Genomic DNA, 19,546 nt, shown 5'->3' with positions numbered 1-19,546 from the left:
ATTCCTTATCTGGATTGAGTTTCAATGTATTTAAGCCCCTCTAACTTATTTGTCTACAAACTATTTTCAATGTCCAGTGTACTTCCCCCACAAGCTCACAGTTATTGTGACCTAACAGGCAAAAACAAATAAACATAGCAAGTTTCTGCAAAATGTCCTTTCCTGGTCACCCAAAGGTGATTTTTACTCAGCACAGGCCATCAGGCAAGTGACTACAAGCCTGCTTTAAGTTTTTGTGGTGCAAGCCTGCTGCTTAATAGTTGTGAATATATGCTACCCCTTGAAAGCCATGAAACAGAAAGCAACACATCAACAGTTTTTGCTTCACCCGCCACCAGGGCTTTTCCAGCAAAGATGAACCAATAGAAGATGTACTGTGGGGCACTAGAACTTCTTTGACAAGTCACAGTTGCCAAAACCAGGAAACTGGAAGAGCTCATTTGGTCCATTTACCAGCTGTGACTAAATCCATTTCATCAGTTACCAGTCCCAATGATGCTAAACCCATCCTGAAGTGTCAGGGCAAGTAATTGCTTAAAAGTCATATTGGCTATATATAATGTTCTTTAAACACTGATTTGCTTAGCCACATGTTCCAACCACTGAACAGCTAGCCTCAAATTAAAAAGAAAAGGGATTCATGTAAAACACTACCATAGCATTTTTCAGCAATTAATTTCACAAATGTCACTCCTTCCTTCTTTAGACTTGTGTGTCTCTTTTAGGAAGGTCATATAAGTCTTTAGAACGCACTGTACTTTTCAGGATTCACTTGATGGCTGCTTTAAAAAAATCAGCCAAGAGAAATTGTCAGTTTGCTGTATGAATGAGAATAGAATATCACACCATCTATTAAGTTTTTAAGGCAACACTGAATTTTGGTGTTGCCTTTTTAAAAATTGTACATGTTCATTCTGATTTATGTTAATAAATAATTAAAAGCCACAGCTCAGCAAAGGTCGTTTTGCATGCAGAAGATTCCAGACCGAATTCTTGACCCTGTTAGTCAATGGATCCTGTGAAGGTGGGCTATAAAATATTGTATTTCAAACGGGTACCCGGTAGATGTAGTTGGATATTCTTCCAATCACCACCAGCTAGCATGGCTATTAACCATGCTAGCTGTGAATGATGAAAACTGCAGTCCAACGCATCTGCAGGACATCAGGATGAGGAACAGTACAGGCCAGATGAGCCAGTGGTTTGTACCGAAGCTCTTTACATCCAAAACATAATATCTAAATGCTGTTATTTGCTCACTGCATGCGGGTGATTAAAAATCTAAATACACATCAACCGGTGGCGAAAACAAGTAGCGAACTGCATGCAACACAGTTTCCCAATTCGCAGTATCTCTTCCTACCCCAGGAAGGATGCAACGATGGCTAAATCGCGCACCTGGGGGCGTTATCGCAGACTTTTGTCCCCTCCAGGCCCCCGTACCTTACACGCGGAAAATACCCCTAGCTTTTCCAGCTTTTTTGCCCGCGGGAAGCTCCGCGCATGCGCCTTTCGCTGGCTCGCGCGCTGTTGTTGGCTTAATCCCGGGCGAACCGGATCGCTGCTGCCGCCTCCGCCGCCGCCTCCGCCGCCGCTGCCTCCCCCAGCTCCGCCGACCCCCACCACCGGCGGAGTTGTGGCTGCAGAGACGGTGGCGCCCGAGGGAGCGCAAGTTTGCGGGGTCCGGGAAGCCTGTGAGGAGACCTCCGGCTCCGCCATGATGCCCGGGACCCTCCGGGACGGCGTGGGCGCGTGGACGCCAGTGCGCATGGGCAGAGGCTGGGAGGGGGCTTTTGATTTGTGGGTGTGATGTTGTACGCATATTCCGTGCCACCAGTTGCATGCTGGGGGTTGTAGTTCTACAGGTATCTGCCGTTCCTGGGGTGTTTAATAGGTAATAGAAACTCCTTTCTCCTCTCTCTTCTCTTACCGAACCATAACTTAAAAAAGACAACAACAACCCAGGGGTGAATTTTGTTGCTTAAGTGAAGTGATAAAAATATAAGTATGTGATCCTTTGTGCATCGTAGATTGGTTTAAGAGATTGATCTCCTTGAACCCAGGTGTAGAAATTAGTGAGTCGAATATATTTGGAATTGATAATACGGAAGATTTTTTCCTTTAAATTGACCTTTTTATAGTAAGCTGGAGTCAGACTGGAAATACTCTTAAATTAACTGAATAAAATATTTTATGATTTTTTAATATTGCAGACTCATGGAGACTTTACAGCATAACTATGAGAGTAAGCACTTCTGGAAGGAACATTCGGGTTTGGTTTGGCTCTGAACACAGACAGAATGCTTTAGCAACACTTAAAAATGTAAACTAAAAGAAGGCATCCAAAATCCTGTTTCCCTCTGATCACAAAAAGACATTGAACAAACTGAAGCACTTCCATTTGGCTTATAAGAACAGCATTCAGTCTACAGTTGGACAACACAATTTCTCCAGTTTGGCTGCATGCAGATTAGAACCAGAACCACAGCACTATAAGCATTAAAAAGTTAAGGCATATATCATGGAATATTACCCAAATTGATTTGTCAGAACTTTGGCTTCCTTAAGGAGATGAATAAAGAATGAGGAGATTTTGTAGTTTATTTTGTTTGTTTGAGTATTTTTACCCGGTCTAATACCCAGTGGGTCTCTGGATGGCTGTTCACAGCTTCACTAGGATTTTGGCTAGTTAAAAAGGTAGGATCAGGAACAAGTGACACGGGTATTCAAGTAAGGTATACAAAGCTGCCTTATACAAACAGCCGGTAGCCATACCCAACTGGGTGTCTTCAACATGTTTTGGATTACAGAGTTGACTGGGGATGCTGGAGGTCCTAGCCCTACACAACTCTTGAGTACCAGGTTGCAGAAGGCTGGGCTGGCCCAATGCTGTCCTGGTTGGTAGCAGGTCTCCAGTCTTCTGTAGCCATAACACCCGAGATCTTTTTCATGCGAGATGGCAACAGAGACTTCACAAGCAAATGTTCCATTACTGACCTTCCATGAATGTGAGATTTAATGATAGATTTTAAAGTGTAAAAGGTGAGAAAAGTGTAAGTACAACAGCATGACTGTCCTATTAACATGCTAAAGTTGACATTACATATCAAAATCAATTTCAGCCATTTAACTAGTAAGTGTATAGTTCTGTGAAAGATCTATATTTAATTTTTTGTAATGGATATCCAAGGGCTCCAGTGTATCCCAAATCCCTGTCTGTTGGGATGTCCTCTGTTTAAAACATTTTATTACTGCAGTTGAGTAAGAAACACTTTCTTACTTCAAAGATAGCAACTGCCATCTTTATGTCTTATGAATGCCTCTCAACCATAGAAAACTCCTTGCAAAATGAAGATCCTGGGTGGCTGTAGGCCGATGCTAGCAGTACAGCAAGCTGAGAGGTAAAATGGACTCTTATCACTTCTGCTCTGGTGAACTGCAGGAGGGGAGACAGCAACAAGCCAATGTAGGTTGGCAGGTGGTCAAGTGGAGGGGGAGCATCAGCAAGCCAGCAGGAGCTGGGGGAGCCAGCTAGAACCAATCAGGCGGTGGGAAAGCATTGTGTGCCTCATTGAATGGGGGCATTGATGTGAGATGAAAGGGTTTAGCAGGGAGCCTGAAAAACATGTATGGTTTTTCATGTACTTGCAGGAAAAAGATATCTGAACTGAGTTCATGGTTGATAAGCAGGTATCAGTGTTGATCCAAAAACAGATGCAGGAGGGAAATTAACTGGCTGGCAGAGGGACAGGAGGTTTCCCTTCCAAGATACATGCTCCTTTTGGTACTGAGAATGGTGCATTCGAAGGAATAGTTTAATGTGTTGGGGCTCAAATTCCACCTCAGCCTTCAGCTCAGTCTTTCTGGGCTAGTTACTTTATTTTAACCCCATTTTGTGGGGGCACCCAAGACCATGTCTCAAATTGCCAGATATACATAACAGGGCGAAAAAGGTTGCCCTACCTGTGCTCTGTACCGTTCCTAAAAGCTTTGTTTTGGATCCTTGACAGTTAAATTCCAAACCTAAGTGGTTAGTGAAAGCAATGCTTTTTTTTGAAGTCCCCATCACCTATAGAATGCTTTTTATATGAAAAGGTACCTGAGGAGAGATTGTATAAATCCCATCTCTGGAGTGCTTGTTGGATATTCTTAAGAATTGTTTTTCAGGAAAGAGCTGGGCCCTTTTATGATTCTATGGGACAAGCAGACTTAAAGTTATGGTAGTACTTCTAGGTGTTAAGTCTCCCCTATGTCAACCAAGACCTAAGACCCCAAAGTTCACCCAGATCATTGGTTATCAGTCTCTTCATTACCAAATTACCTCTGTGTAGCTAGGATCATTGAAAAGAGATGAAGGCTTTACCCTACTCCCTTCTCCCAAGTTATTCCATTTTTTCCCCTCCACCCCACATCCTTTTCCTAATTGCCTGTCACCCTTCTTTCAATCACTTTCCCAGGCTGCCCCAGCTCCAATCAATATGTTTTGCAGAACCCTTCTCTGGCCTCCCCCGACCCACACACACACTTTATGTCAGACAGCTCTTCAGCATTAATGAATATTCTCTTCCTGGTACTTGGTTTCATATTTCCTTTACAGCTGCAGCACTTTCAACATTATATTTTACTCCATATATACTATACAAAACTTCTTGGGAACTTAGGATAAGCTGTTTGTGATATCATGGGTTATTAACAAACATCCTACTACTCAAAGACACCTGTAGAGAAAAGTCTTTCTTGAAACAATATTTGGGAAGAAGCACTTAAATATTTGCAAAAACAAATGTTTTCAGCAGTTTAACCAAACAATGGAGAATAAACAACAAAATATACAGTGTGTATCACCTGGCCCATTTTCAGTGAAGAATTCCCATTATTTCCAGTTAATTATAGTGGACATACTGGTCATTGAGTAGGCTTAGTACAGAAAACAGAAGCAGGTCAGTTCTGGTCAATATCAGATTTATAAAATTTTTTAAATCATACACAACAGGAGCTTTGTATTGAAGAGACCAATGTAGACTCTCTCTTAAATACCAGTATGAGTAAGACAAAATTGCTTTAGGCACTAGATCAGAAGCAAAATCTGTAACCTTCCTTCTGCAGCTTTACTTAGTGGAATTAACAATATTCTGTCTGTATGTGAATACATGTTTTTGCCCCCCACAGCCCAGCTTGTGTCCATTTTTCCTACCTACTGCATCTATACACTCATCAACATATACTATAGGATGATTAGCAATGGCAGCAGGTTGTTCATCAAAAAAGTGATAATTTTTATACAATTTTTTCTCAATAGGTTGAATTAGTGCATTACATCCAAAATGTAAATAAAAGAATTAATGCAGAGTTGGTATACCCAAAGCCCAATGCAAACAGAGGTGGGCAAAAGGCTAGTCTGTATATGTAATTAAAGAGATACTGATTGGTTACATGTTGAAAACTAGAATACAAAATACAGAAGAAAATCAGCACCCCACCCCCCAACCCCACCCTGCCAATACTCATAATTGTGATTTGGTCAAAACAAGGCATAGAGGTTTCTCTCGATCTAGCATTAATGCTACATTTTCTTTTAGTGGTTACCTGTGTGTTCTGTAACTTGCTAATTAAAGGCCAAGCCTATGCCATATTTAAACCAGGCTCCCAGCCAAGGAACCCTGGAAATAGTAGGTCCACAACTCTCCACATCTTCCCCAGCCTTTAACTACCACAGGATAAGCCCTACCAGTTGAAGTGGCTTAGAATCACCAAGCTGACATTCCAAAAGTCACATCCTGTCTTAGACAGGAATTTCTGTCTTCTAAGCAGCTGTGAGACAGTGCAAGGCTGTAAAATCCTTCAGAAAAATAAAAGGCAAAGAACAGAAAGACCAAAGCGCTGAAGACATGCATCACCATCTACCCATGAAAAGTGGTAGAGGAATGCCCCAGTTCATTTGTGTTTTAAAAAGGTGACTAAGACTTTAAAAAATACGAATTCATCATTTGTATAGAAGAGGAGGTGGTTTTTGCTTCCCCCTCCTCACACACATTTTGTAATCAGAAGAATGAAGAAAAGAGGAAGAATTGGGGACGGAAAAAAGGAGGGATCTTGGCAGCTGTTCTTCTGTAAGTGTGATTGGTTCAGGTGCATTCCAGTTGGGGCTGCCTGAAGGAGTAAGCAGGAATCTCTCAGTTGCTGCAACACTGCCCCTTGCTGGGTTGGCTACTCTCCTGGAGGTCGACACCTCGATTCCTACCTGCTGACCCTGCCGCACATGGCTGTTCACTTTTGGGGAGCTTCTTAGCTGAGGAAAGAGAAAGCATATTCAGGAATGGTTCTTAATGATTCCTGCCATGGGAAGAACAAGCAATGGAAGAACCATTTCTGATTAGAGGCATCCTAGATCTGATAAGCTGGCACCACCCAATTTTCCTACTGTTATTCAACCGGAGATTTGCACTCCAAGCTTCAACTGGTTAATCTAGTGAGGTGTGTATGCATATATTTCATGCGTCCATCCCAAGCCTCTTGGGCATTCATAGTCCATGTCCCCTGAAGCTTCTTTGCTTACCTACCACTTCTCCCCAAAGACCCTCATTTATACCACCTCTTACACTCTCCTTTTAATCCCACATCTCAGCACGCCACAGACTCTATGTTCCCTCATTGCAGCTCCACTACCCTGAGACTTCCTCCTATTCAGCCTCCTGGGGTCAGGCAACTATCCAACTCTCCTGACAACACTTGTCAACAACTCCTGTGGCTTCCTTCAAGTCTGCACTCTATATTTTGCAGCTAACCATTTCCTCCCAGGACACCTCAGGAACCCACAACTGGTCTACACCATGACATTATGCTTAGCCCACAACCCATGGCAGCATGGGGAACATTCACCATTCCACTTCCTTCTGACTTACTAACCGATTGCCATGAAGGTTTCATTCACATTCATTGCTGTCTTTGCTGATGTCTCCATAAACAGCAGACTGTTGTCATCTGCATATGTCTGGGCTTCCTGCAAGTTAATATATCAGCATGGTTAGAAGACACGCTCAGCCTTCTTTTGGTGACCTGACCAGTGCTCCATAGTGACAATTCACAAGTGAGAGTAGTAACAAGAGAGACTAACAAAGTACCACCATCCCTCTTATGTAAGTTTTGTTTGCGGCCTCTACTCACTGAATATCCAGAGCTGGAGGGGCTCTAGAAGGAAGATGCTGACTAAGTGAGATGTTTTGGACAATAACTGTATCATTCTTGACCAGGATGGTTGAGTCTGATGGGAGTTAAAATCTAAAACATCTGGAAAGTGTCCAGTTAGGAAAAAAAAGTTCAAAGGTAAGCTAGCATTATCCTCCCCATATTGCATATGGGCAGCGGAGATAGGAGCTGGTTGCCATCCAACTGGTACAGAGCTGTCACTCCATTTGAACTGGTAACTCCACTGTTCACATTGACCTAATGCAGCAAAAGAAATGTGGAATGTCCTTCACTTAACTACTTTGCATATCAGAGAGGTTTGATCGCAAGTTGAAACCTGACCGGATTAAACTGGTACAGGTACAATCCCATGCATATTTAGACAGCAAAAAACCCCCCTACAACTCCCTACAATGTCTTGGGCCTTTTATATAGCACTTTAGAGACTGTGCAACAATTATCCTGTTGAAATCCTTAACAGCAACCCTGTTATACTATCCACAATACAGATTTGGGAAGAGCCCACAGTGAACCACATATAACCAACATGTACCTCTTGCCTAAGGATTTATCTCAAATTAACAAGCAAATAATTTTCAGAGTATCCAACCTTTTCAATACATGGAGGCATTTCTCAAAAGTGTCACTATGAAGGTAATATCATTCACATTATAATTAAGCAGTCCAAGAATAGTTATAGTTGAAAAGTGTAGGCCTGCATTAAACAAAAATGAAGCTTGCCTCAGGGCTTAAGTGAACCAGTGGGCATATGTCAGAGGAGGAATTTGAACCAGGCATTTCCCATTTCATAGCCCTGATCTAGTGGCTATTAGACAACATGTTCCAGTCAAACTAGTTTTGCTGATGTCTTCATTTGATACATTCTGTACAGGACACTCTATGCCAAAGGAATCCAATTTATTTGTGGCAAGGAGAGGCACTAAACAGTTGTTAGACACACATTCATGGAGTGGAATTAAAAACACTTCACAGGATCAAAACTCCACTCACTTGGAAGTCAACAGCTCGCTTGCTGCCCAAGTCAGCCTTGTTCCCTGCCAGGGCAATGACTATGTTAGAGCTGGCTTGCCGCTGCAGTTCCTTCACCCAGTTCTTGGCTCGCACAAAAGTATCCTATGAAAAAGATCAATGCAAGAAAGAGTTCTGCTGTCATTTCAGTGCTAGGAGTGCCTATAAGTTCTCATGTACGCACAGGCATACTGACCCAGCAAATAGGATTAACATGTAAGAGCATTCATGCAGCTATAGCCAACTTAGGCTGCTTTAGCAGGGAGAGCCAGTGTAACAGTTAAGAGTGTGGGACCGGGACTCGGGTGATCTGAGTTCTAGTCCCCACTCGGTCATGGAACTCACTGGGTGACTTTGGGCCAATCTCAGCGCAACCTACATCACAGTGTTGTTGTGAGGATAAGACTGACAGCAGGAAGTTGAAAATTACGTAAGCTGTTTTGAGTTCTTTAAAAATGAAGGTAGGATATAAATCTAATAAATAAGATAAATTCACAGAATGTTAAGACTCATTGAGAGGCACCTCAATTGAGTTACAATGGGTATTTATTATTTTATTTACTCATTAGCCACATTTTTCCTTCCGAGGCACTCAAGGTGGCTTACATAATTCTCTTCCTCCTCTCAGTCCACCCAATGGGTTGTATTCCTTCCCTTGACAGCAGTTGCTGAGGAACATGGGCATGAAGGGGCTATTTCCTGGGGCCCTGTTTGCAGTCATTCCAGAGGCTACTGGCTGACAACTGTGTAAGCAGAATGTTGGACTAGACACAGCTTTAGACCGATGCAGCGCAGCTTGCGGTTTCTTAGCATGTATTACTAGTAGGGGGACCTCCACAAATAAAAGTCAAATTTCCAAGGTAGCTCTATGGGCAGTTCTTAAGATTCATGGTAATATTATTTAATGGTCAGAGAGGGCATCAATTTCATCTAGGTTTTGTGTGTCAAAGACAAGAAAGGTGACAAAAGAAAAGACTTTGATCTACATCAAAGCTACTTATAAAAAATTAAATTTTACAACATTAGTAATTGTGGATCCTGCTAAATTATTAACAGTTAAGCAAAGAAGAGGAAAATGTGGTAAATTTGAAAATGTAATGTTTAGCAAAGATTGAACAGGGAATGTAAACTGCTACTTATTAAAACCTAGTTCTTCAACATGGCACACACATTTTAAAAGTTCTACAGAACTCTCCTGAAGCCTCATATTAAAGGTACCTGTCGGCTTTGATTTCTTTTTGTACACCCAGCTAGAGGAAGAATTGCATAACCCAGCCTCAATTGCCAGACAGAAACTGGTTGCTCCTAATAATAATTACTTTTTGTTTTCCTCTAAGAAACCAACATGGTTACCTTTTATTTACTAGCCTTTCAACAGTGGCTGTATTTGCACATAATGCTAAGCTATAAATCAGAGCTGGTAGAAAAGCACCCACACAAAGTCCTGGGCTCATGCACTCCCTTCTCCCTATGAAATCAGGAAGAATGAACCAGAATTTGTTCCAGTACACATTTGGTTATTATGTGAGAACCAGGAACTATGGTTTACAATGAACTCTAATTTTGTTGTATCTTAGTTATATTAGTTATAAACTTTAAAAATCTAGTTGAAGAAGCCAGATAAAAACCATCTAAGGCATGTTGTTCTATGAGTTTGATGAGTTTATTTAAGATCCAATGAAGCTAAATTGAATCCTGGGTTGTTATTCTTCGGCATCACACACACAGAGCCTGCAATTCTGAGGCTTAGTGCAGGTCTTTCCACTTGCAATTGTTCAAGTCCCCTCAGTATCTTAGATTTCCAGAAAAGTGCCTAAAAATGAAATCATGTATAAAACCAAGATTCCTAAAGTCAGATTTTAATTTCAAAGATTTTGCTAGGTGTTCTGAGAACTGTGGTTTTGACTAGAGTCACAACCCCTATGTAGGGAAATGAAAATTACCAGAAAATAGCTTGTATTTAAACATTCTAAAATGAGGCTCAGTTCTCGATGAAGAAGCAGATGTGACTGTGCCATAGCACTTAGACTGCAGGTGGAGCCTCCTAGTCTCACTCTGCTACTGAACATGCTACTTTTCTATATGCACAGAATCTTTGTGTAAATCGCTGCAGCAGGCAGATGCTAAATTCAAAATGCAGGAAAGCCAAGAAGCTCTGTTTGCCTTGATAGTTACATGCTGGACATCATGCATCATTCAAGGTCCGGAGAAGACAGGATCCAGAAAAGAAACACTACCAGGCACGTCAGTCCGAACCCCATTTGATCTATGCTCATCCTCACCATGTTGGTGATGTCGTAGACAACAATGGCTGCTTGCGCACCCCGGTAGTACATGGGTGCCAAGCTGTGGTAGCGCTCTTGTCCGGCTGTATCCCAGATCTCAAACTTGACCGTTGTGTCATCTAGGCAGATGGTCTGTGTGAGGAAGGCAGCTGAAACAGTAGAGTCAGGACAGAGTTACCACAATGAGCAGTGAAACGGGGGCCTGAGCACCACTTAAGTGCTATTCCACAAAATTGTGTTTCACTTGCACATCTGAGCCCTAATACAGAAAGGCCAGTCTGTCTTCTTAAACTGTAAACATCCTGAAGCTTAAAGTGTGCTTGAAGTATGCTTTTCTCTGATGACCAAGCAGAGACATCTGTTTTTACTCCAATATTGCAATGCTTTTTGGCCTACTGGAGTTAAAAAGTGCCTGTTCTTTTATCAGGAGTTTGTACATGGAGAAGCGACATGCACTATCTTTCTTTCTTCTTGACCTCCATACAGTGCTGTGACCAAGTAAAGTTCATCACTACATCCGAATGAGAGTTCATTTGATAGAACACTGTGGACTGGTTTCTCATGCTCAAGCTCCGAACAGCACCTGCTGTTCCCTGTAGTATGGCTCATCCATAAGACACCATTTACTCTGCTGAGAGTCTTCTACAGTATATCTGCTTTCAGTCTTTTGAAAGCATGTTACAGGCCACAGGATTTAGCTATGAACAATACATGGTAACAGGGGAAGAAGGGCTTCATATGTAGGAGCCCCGCTTGTAGGCAAAAGCTTGGAGTAATGATCAGTTCACATTTTGACATATACAGGCTACATGGAGAAAGATGCGAGGGAGTAAGCCTTGGTGTTATGTGACCCACTCCATCATCTACAGATGCATATATTCCATGTCAGTTACAAACAGCTTATGCAGACAGAGTTCAAATGTTAAGGTACACAGAATGACCTTCTGGTGCTTCCCTGCCCCCAATTTGCACAATGCCCCCCCATGCTACATTTAGAATCTAAGTACTTTTGGAAGAACTACATGATTTTTTCCACTTTGGACAGGCATTCATCCAAGACTAAACAAGTTAGTGTTAGTATGGTAATGCCTTCATTTTTAAAAAAGCCCTGCCTTTCCTAATCTCAAAGCCTTTCAAAAGAGGGAATGCAGAAAGTGAAATGAAGTAGGGCCTTCGGGTGAACCAGGGTTTACACAAGTACATTTGGGTGGAGGTAGACACAACCTGTGTAATTGCATCCACAGCAGGGTAAGCAAGGCCAGTGCCAAGCTCAGTCCTTATAACCCAACACATGCAGAAGGGACAAGCCAGGCTAACCAGCTCTTAAGTAGCCTTCTCTCTTCAGATGCAGTATTTTATGAAAGCAAACAAGATTTGACATTCCTGTGACTCACATCAAACCAGAAATGCTCACTTTGCTAGACTTGTGCCAGGAACTGCCAAGGCCTGTGTGGGTGCTCAGAACTTGACAGGGGAAGTCCTAAGAGGTGAAGCAAGAACTGCTATAGCCCTTGGCATTCAGCTGGCCAATCTGCTCAAGACAAAGACTTTGCCTGTCTGACATTTCTATGTGTCTATGTATGTGTGTAGCCTTCTCTTCCTTTTGCTATTTGCACCTGAAGTTTTACAAAAGAGTGGCAACAGGATGCTTAAGAGTCAAGCCTTGAGACAGATTAACTAGCATTCCCAAGCATGGGCTGCAGAGCTGGTTGAAGGTGGGGAACCAAACTGTCCTGCACCAGGCCCTCTGTCGACTGGTTGATGTCGTCAGGCACTTAGAAGGTGGAGCACCATGCAGGGGAGGCCCCACTAATAGCTACAAACCAAGTCCTTCTCTTTGGAGGGATTCAAGGAGGCTGTGGACCAGATGGATAACCTCTGTGGGCTCGATTAGGCCATGTGCTAGGGACACCACATCCCCACCCTAGATGCCATCACTTCCTTCAGCCAAGTTATCTCCATCATAGAACTGTAGAGTTGGAAGGGGCCAGAAGGCCATTGAGTCCAACCCTCTGCTATTGCAGGACACTAAATTACACCATCCTATTTAGATCTGAAGCTACTGTTGAGTAGAGGAACACTTTTGGAAACCAATAAGATCAGCGGCTTTCAACGTCTCAGGGCTCCTGAATGAGCTTCCATGATGATGGACAAGTCTTTCTCAAGATAGCCTGCTCTCTGCCACCAACAGATTGCTCCCTATTCACCAACACACAGTCCACATCAGGCTAATAGCCTGCAATGCCCCACTTTAAGGTAATAGGCATCGCTGAACACTCTTAGAATCCTCTGCAACATGCTAGCATGGAAGTAGTTATCTAATTGCAGAAAATATTCAGACTACCAAGCAAGACATTTTGCTCGCCACTGATTCTACCAATGCTCACCTCCAATTGTGCTTTCCTGGTACTCATGAAACTGTCCTTTCACAAAGCGCAAAACAAGGCTGGACTTCCCAACAGCTGACTCTCCCAGAAGTACCAGTTTGAACTGGCAGATCTTATTGCCTGCAGCTGGTCCATTTGGCCGTGCAGCTCCACCACGGCCCGCCATGGCCTGTCACAAGAGCCTTGGACTCCAATGAGGAGGCTGGACTGTTGGCGAGGAAAACGAATCTCCAGCTAGAAAAGAGAAAAGACATTTCAGCTATGTGAACACCAGTTTTGAAGTGGTTGCTGAAGTGTTACACATGGAGCTTAGAAACTGGTTTGAAGTCAAGACCAGAGAAGTACATAGTTGTGGTATATAAATTTTAAAATAAATAAAAACTGGATGGTTAATTAACATTTTGCCAATAGAACAAGACATTTTCAACATTGATCAGGCTGAATGTTAGTTCAGCATAGCAGCCAAGATACCAAATTATAAATGAGATCTTAAGGGATAAATCCAGCTCTTGCACAATGGGACATCCACTCCCCTATCCTCTCTTCTCCAATCCCTGCCCCAGTGCATGCTCTAAAGCTGCTGTGGAAGGACCCTTAACTATCTGGAGCAGATCTGGAGTTAAGAGGAAATCTGTTCCTCTCCTTTAACAAAATAACACCAAGTGATACAACTCTTACTCCAGGGGCTCAACAGGCTACCTGAAGCAAACCATTCACTCAGTTCCCACTCCATGTAGCATCCTCCAAAGGAGAATCATCTAGACCTAACGTATTAGGTTGCTGCAAGAATTTAAAAAGAATGTCAACAATTATATTGCACTGTATAACTTAAAACAGAAGTACTATAATCAGCTGACCTTTGAAAACAGTTAAGCATTTTACAAATTTCATCACAGCAGCTCAGAAGTGAAAGCGAAACAGTCAGCATTTGTCAGTAGCCACTGATAACGAAACCTGAATATCTGGGGAAATTAGTCAAACTTTGTTACTAGATCATTTTTCCAGAAACTGCTGGTCTTTAAAAGAAAGCTCTATAAGAAAACTCTGCGGAAGTGTAATACAATAAGATGACTCCGTTATTTTAGGTATTAAATATTAACTACCATTGTAATGTGGTTGACTGCAGTATTTTTGTTTTCTTACAAATACTGTGGAAGGGCAATCACTGAATGAATATATATAATCTGAAATGGTTTTTAGGTTGCAGGCAATGATTGCTGCACAGTTATCAGCTTATTTTCAGGGTGACTTAACATGAAGTATGAACTTGCCCAATTTCTTCTGTTCTTTACTTACAGAACATTACTTTAAGAAGCTACTGTGCCTAAAACATCCACACGGATTTCACAATTTATGTCTAGGACTGGACATGCACAAGATCATAAAAAGTGGCTGAGAGTTTTACTACTCTGCTAGCCAATCCCTGCAACCCACAATGAAAATGCTCTCCTGGATTCAGACAAGATTGGCAACTCTCTGTGGACTGAACAAACCCTAGAAAAATCCATATTGTCAGGGTGACTTGTTGCCAAAAAAATAAGCCACCTTTTAGAAAGTCGTCTGAGACAACCCACCATGACTAGAAACATGAGATGGGTTGTCATGTCATGCAAGCCAGGTGATTATAGACCTAACCACAATTCAGTGAGGTTCAGCCATATATACATCACTTTCCCCTGCAAACATCTCTCACCAAGGAACAACCCCAATGTTGTTTTATGTTAGTCCAGAATGCAATAACCATACGGAAGAAAGGTTGCATATTGCAAAAATCTCATAGGGATGTGAGGAATGTGTCCAGATTACCATAGGGTCTGGTTTTAATGGGTGAATTTCAGTAATTGTAACCCAATGATGGACAGGATATTTAGTTCTGTATGTCCTGCCACCTGTTTACTTGACCCTTGCCCATCTTGGCTTAATAATAGATTAAGAAAGGGGAATCACACCTGGGTCCAGGAGGCTGTCAATGTGACTTTAAGAGAAGTAGCAGTTCCAGCTTCTTTAAAGGCAGCTGTGATGAGACCACTACTAAAAAAGCTGAACCTGGACCTAGGGGATGTGACCAATTATAGACCTGCAGGAAACATCACCTTTCTGGGCAAGGTGTTTGAGTGGGTGGTGGCAGAGCAGCTTCCTTCCCTGGAGGAAGTGGATTATCCAGATCCATTTCAATTGGGCTTCAGGCTGGGTTTCAAGACAGAGACTGCCTTGATTGCCCTGTGGGGATGATCTTTGCCAGGGGCGAGGCAGAGTGTTGACTCTCCTGGACCTCTCAGTGGTTCTCAGCACCATCGACAATAGTGTCCTCTGGATGGGCTGGCTGGACTATGCGTTGGAGGCACGGCTTTGCAGTGGTTGCATGCCTACCTGAACGTGTCCAGAATATGATACTGGGGGACAGCTGCTCTGCACCACGGCATTTATGCCTTGGGGTTCCACAAGGCTCTGTGCTATCCCCCATGCTCTTTAACAGCTACATGAAACTGCTGGGAGAGGTCATCTGGAGGTCTGGGCTGAGATGTCAGCAATATGCTGATGATACTCAGCTCTACTTTTTTTACATCAAATCCAGGTGAGGTGGTGTTCATTTTGAACCACTGCCTGGGCTCAGTAATGGACTGGATGAGGGCCAACAAGCTGAAGCTCAGTCCAGGAAAGATTGGTGGGAGGATCATCTGCCAGGTTAAGCGGGGCTTCAACCTGCCCTGGATGGGGTCACACTCCCTCTGAAGGACAGTCTGTAGCTTAGGGATGCTCCTGGACCCAGAACATCACTCAGGTCTCAGGTAGACTTAGTGGCTGGGATGCCTTCCTGTAGCTGCAGTTAATATACCAACTCCAGCCCGACCTGGACAGACAGAGCCTGGCCACAGTTACTCATGCTCTGGTAACATCCCAGCTGGACTATTTTAATACCCCCCATATGGGGTTGCCTTTGAAGATGCCCTGGAAACTTCAACTAGTTCAGAATATGGCTGCACAGCTGCTGACAAAGCTAGCCTGCACACCCATATTATGCCAGTCCTTTACCACCTACACTGGCTACCAGTTGAGCTCCAGGCCCAATTTAAAATGCTTGTTTTGACATATAAAGCCCAAAATGGCCTGGGGCCAGGATACTTGAAGGACACCTTCTCCCATATCTACCTGCCCTTTAAGATCTGAGATAGAGCCCCCTCTTAAAGAACCATTCCCCAAAGAAGTGGGGGGGGGGGCAGAGACAAACAGAAGAAGGGCCTTCTCAGTGGTTGCACCTCACCTCTGCAATGGGATCCCCAAAGAAATATGCCTGGTGCTCTCATTACTAGCATTTTGATGCTAGACTAAGACTGTTCTATTTTCTAGATATTCTAATAATTAAAATTTTATTGTTACATTTTTATATTGTCTATATTTTATGAACTTTTAACTGGTATTTTAAACTGCTATACCTTCTCTTTTTGTAATATTGTTGTATGTTATGGAGTTTTTTACTGTATTGTTGATTTTTAATGGAATGTACACCACAAAGGGAGCCCTAAATTGGGCTATAGCTTGCAGTAACTTTTTTCAAAAAACAAAACAAAAAAAAAACCCCTAACTAAATAAATGTAATACCCCTCTACAGCAGCTGTGGAGAGCAAGTAGATTGGATCTTCCAGCAAATCCTTGGATGACTTGGTAAGAATTTCTCACTCTGAATTCTTTAACAAAATGACTCTTCACCCTAGTTTATACTGCTGAAATAAAGAAAACTTGGAGTAATCAGGAATGGACTTTGTATAGAAAAACAGCATGTTCAACTTCTGGCACTTCAAACTAGCTTCCTGGATCATGATCCAGCTGATGAAACTCAGGTTCTAGAATGGAGACAGTGTCAATCCTGCAGGCCTAAACGCTGGTCTACAGCAGCCTCCCCAACCTCATGCCCTCCAGATGTATGGGACTACAACTCCCATCACCCAGAACCAGAATGGCCACTCCCTAGGTTAGAGATAGCTACCTTACAGAATCCAGTGCGTGAGAAGGAATCCACTCAAGCCAAGGGGGTGGGGGTCCAGCGCACACCACAGCAGCATCCCTAGTGTGGCACTTATTTCCATAGAAGCAAACCACCACTATTCATTTACACAGGAGAAAAAGTAGGTCCACTGGAGGAACAAGAGCTACCCTGCTCTTTCAGCAGCTTTGCATAAGCATCAGGTCTGCTCCTACCTGAACAGCTTATCACAGGAGGCCTGTTTCTTGGCCACCCTAGAGCAGTCTTCCCCAGCCTGGTGCTTTCCAGATGTTTTGAGCTCCAACTTCCATCTACCCTAGCCAGCATGGCTAATGGTCAAGAATGCTGGGAAGTGTAGTCCAAAACATACAGAGGGTACCAGATTTGGAAAGGCTGCACTTGAGTGTGACAGGACAATTTCGTAAACCATCACAAGGTTTTTAATGAATGACAGTATAGAAAAACTTTAAATAATATTGTGAACAAGCTTTGATATGTGTTCTACACACCTCACCTGCCTTTTCAGCCTTATCATAAGAAGGAAACAAACAACAGACACAGAAGTCTATACATGGGAAAAGCTATGAAACTAAGGTAAACTGTGTTGGAATCAATATTTAATAGGCAACTTCAATGAGCAGTCATGTAATATGGAAAGGATGCTTGCAGTTTGGAGGCGGCAAAATTCCTACAGAAAAATATTTAGCTGTACAAGCAACACTGAGCATTCAGGCAAAACTGTCCATGCCCCATAGGCTTAAAAAAAAATCTAGAGACAGGTGAGAGGAAATGGAGCAGGAGCAGAGTGATGGTGGCAGTCAAAGACTGACAATAAATGGTTGGGATGGATTAAGAAGAAAGCAGATGACAAAAGGAACAAAAAATACAAGGGAAGTTCTGTTCTCTTTAACAAGTAGCACTCTGTCTTTCTACAGACTGTTCATAAACATTATTTAGTTCACTTTTCTATATTATACCAGTATTTCTTATAGGCCTGTAATTGTAAACCAGACTTGCCCCATTGTTGGGAAGAGAACAAAAAGAGAGAAATGGTGGCCCAATATCAAACAGAACTTCCATTCATAGCTCACTCTTTCAGCCACTATACTGCTCCAAAGCCAGCTCCTTTCAAGAGAAAATCCATCTATGAAAAACAGGCAGCAATCATATAAACAAATTCGTATAGGATTCATATAAACAAAACTGGACATTTATTGGTTGTGCACAATTTAAAAATGGAGCCCAATTTAAGAGGAGTGAGTGATTTTTATAGTCAACACAGCTCCTTTAAAAATGCTTTAATTTATTTTTGTTATAGGCATGCACATTTGGAAAAGGAACTGAAGATGCTTCAACACAACCCACACTTGCAGCAAATATTAACAGTGGTCCAGGGTTTCTAGAAACACTCCGAAGCAGATCAGAATTGGGTGGCCTACAATCAATCCAGCCAGCCTCCTTATCCTAAAAGCAGGATGTCCTATATAAAAGCAGGGTCTGACAATGGGTAGCCCTTCATATGAGCCTTAGCTAGCATAGTCAATGGTGATGGCTGATAAGAGTTGCAGTTCAACATTTGGAGGGTCACACGTTCCCTTTTCCTGCTCTCAAGCTACTGCACACTATGAAAACTGCACCTGTTGAATTTTTCTACACCACTTCTGTTAAAGGCACAGCAGCACCTCAAAAGAAGCAACGGCATTCCCAGTTGTAAATACAGCACACTTCCATACAAGAAAAAAAATCCTCCGTCTGAACACGAACATTCAAGCACACTTGGCAATAGCCACCTCTCCCTTTCCCTTGCCCCCTTCCTACCGTCGCGGCTTTTTTTTTTTTTTTTTTAATGTAAGTCCCTCAGCGCAGGGGCACAATTTTATTTATCGCAATCCATAAAGCCGCTACCTGCAGCAGCAGTCTCGCTTAACAAGAGCATACACCCATATTAGAAGCCCCAAAGATAAGAGCATGTCCCGTTGGATCACAGCAGAGGCCCATCTATGTTGCTAGCAGTGGTGGAACGGACGCCACCAGGAAGACCATAAGCCGGGCACGAAGGCAAGAAACCCTCCTCTGTCGGTGCGCCAGCAACGGGGACACAAAGGCTACACTGCTTCTAAATAGGGAGGCTCCACTGCGTTGGTCACAGCCAAACGCCCCATCCGCGAGAGAAGCAAAATTACAGCACTTCCCCCCGCACCCACCCCGGCTACAACCTCCCGCTTTTCTCGGAAAGCAAAAGCGGCTTGCCCTTCCCAAAGCTACCCATGCCTAGGCTAGCTCCGCTCCTGCCTTAACAAGCCCTGGCGCCGCTCGAACAGCCACTCACCCGCTCCCGCCTGCGGGACCGTCGCCGCAACCACCAGTCCGCCGACCACTCAGTATCCCCTTTACCCCTACTCCAAATCTCAAACAGCGCCACTTCCGCCCTCGGCTCCTTTCCAGCTTCTTCCGCTTCCGCTAAGGGCTCCTCCTAGTTGCTGACTGTGTTTTTTCTACTTCCTCTTTCCTTCTGACTGGCTGTTCCACCGCCAGTCAAAAGAAAGAAGTCCCAAGTCCCACTTCCTACTCAACTGTAGTGATGTCATGGGGCGAATTAAATAGGAAGGTATGCTTTGTCAGGAAAAGATTCCAGGCTGAAGCCGTGGGGAGTCATTAGTGGTACCTCGTATTGTCTG

The 19,546-nt window shown here is 43.1% G+C and overlaps 2 protein-coding genes across 6 annotated transcripts in view; both read right to left on the bottom strand.

Annotated features, from left to right (window-relative positions):
• The window catches only part of KAT2A (lysine acetyltransferase 2A), a 35,107-nt gene extending 33,322 nt beyond the window's left edge, over positions 1-1,785 (bottom strand). For all 5 annotated transcript variants that reach the window (XR_006416139.1, XR_006416140.1, XM_044444780.1 and 2 more), the window contains exon 1: positions 1,444-1,785. Coding sequence is in view for 3 of the 5 variants with exons in the window: in XM_044444780.1 (XP_044300715.1) it covers positions 1,444-1,770 (327 nt within the window). In the remaining 2 variants the exon portion in view is untranslated. The remainder of the gene's footprint in view (positions 1-1,443) is intronic.
• Positions 1,786-4,945: 3,160 nt separating this feature from the next.
• Positions 4,946-19,311, bottom strand: RAB5C (RAB5C, member RAS oncogene family). The gene is made up of 6 exons (XM_044444788.1): positions 19,198-19,311; positions 12,887-13,120; positions 10,497-10,648; positions 8,197-8,319; positions 6,907-7,000; positions 4,946-6,289 (listed from the first exon to the last, which is right to left on the bottom strand). The coding sequence occupies exons 2-6, from the start codon at positions 13,050-13,052 to the stop codon at positions 6,174-6,176; spliced, it is 651 nt and encodes a 216-aa protein (XP_044300723.1). The 5' UTR covers positions 13,053-13,120; positions 19,198-19,311; the 3' UTR covers positions 4,946-6,173.
• Between the last annotated feature and the right edge of the window lie 235 nt (positions 19,312-19,546).

Source organism: Varanus komodoensis, unplaced genomic scaffold (assembly GCF_004798865.1).
Source record: "Varanus komodoensis strain SLA01 unplaced genomic scaffold, ASM479886v1 scaffold45, whole genome shotgun sequence".
Classification (NCBI taxonomy): Eukaryota; Metazoa; Chordata; class Lepidosauria; order Squamata; family Varanidae; genus Varanus; species Varanus komodoensis.
Note: the sequence above shows the minus strand (reverse complement) of the source record. Positions and strands in the feature narration are given on the sequence as shown.

What these genes read in the sequence shown, in the direction of transcription:
- RAB5C (XM_044444788.1), bottom strand. Translation starts at nt 13,052, where the DNA reads ATGGCGGGCCGTGGTGGAGCTGCACGGCCAAATGGACCAGCTGCAGGC. An exon ending in CCAGGAAAGCACAATTGGAG is followed by an intron (nt 10,649 to 12,886) that starts GTGAGCATTGGT and finishes CTACTGTTTCAG; the next exon opens with CTGCCTTCCTCACACAGACC. An exon ending in TCTACGACATCACCAACATG is followed by an intron (nt 8,320 to 10,496) that starts GTGAGGATGAGC and finishes TCTTTTTCATAG; the next exon opens with GATACTTTTGTGCGAGCCAA.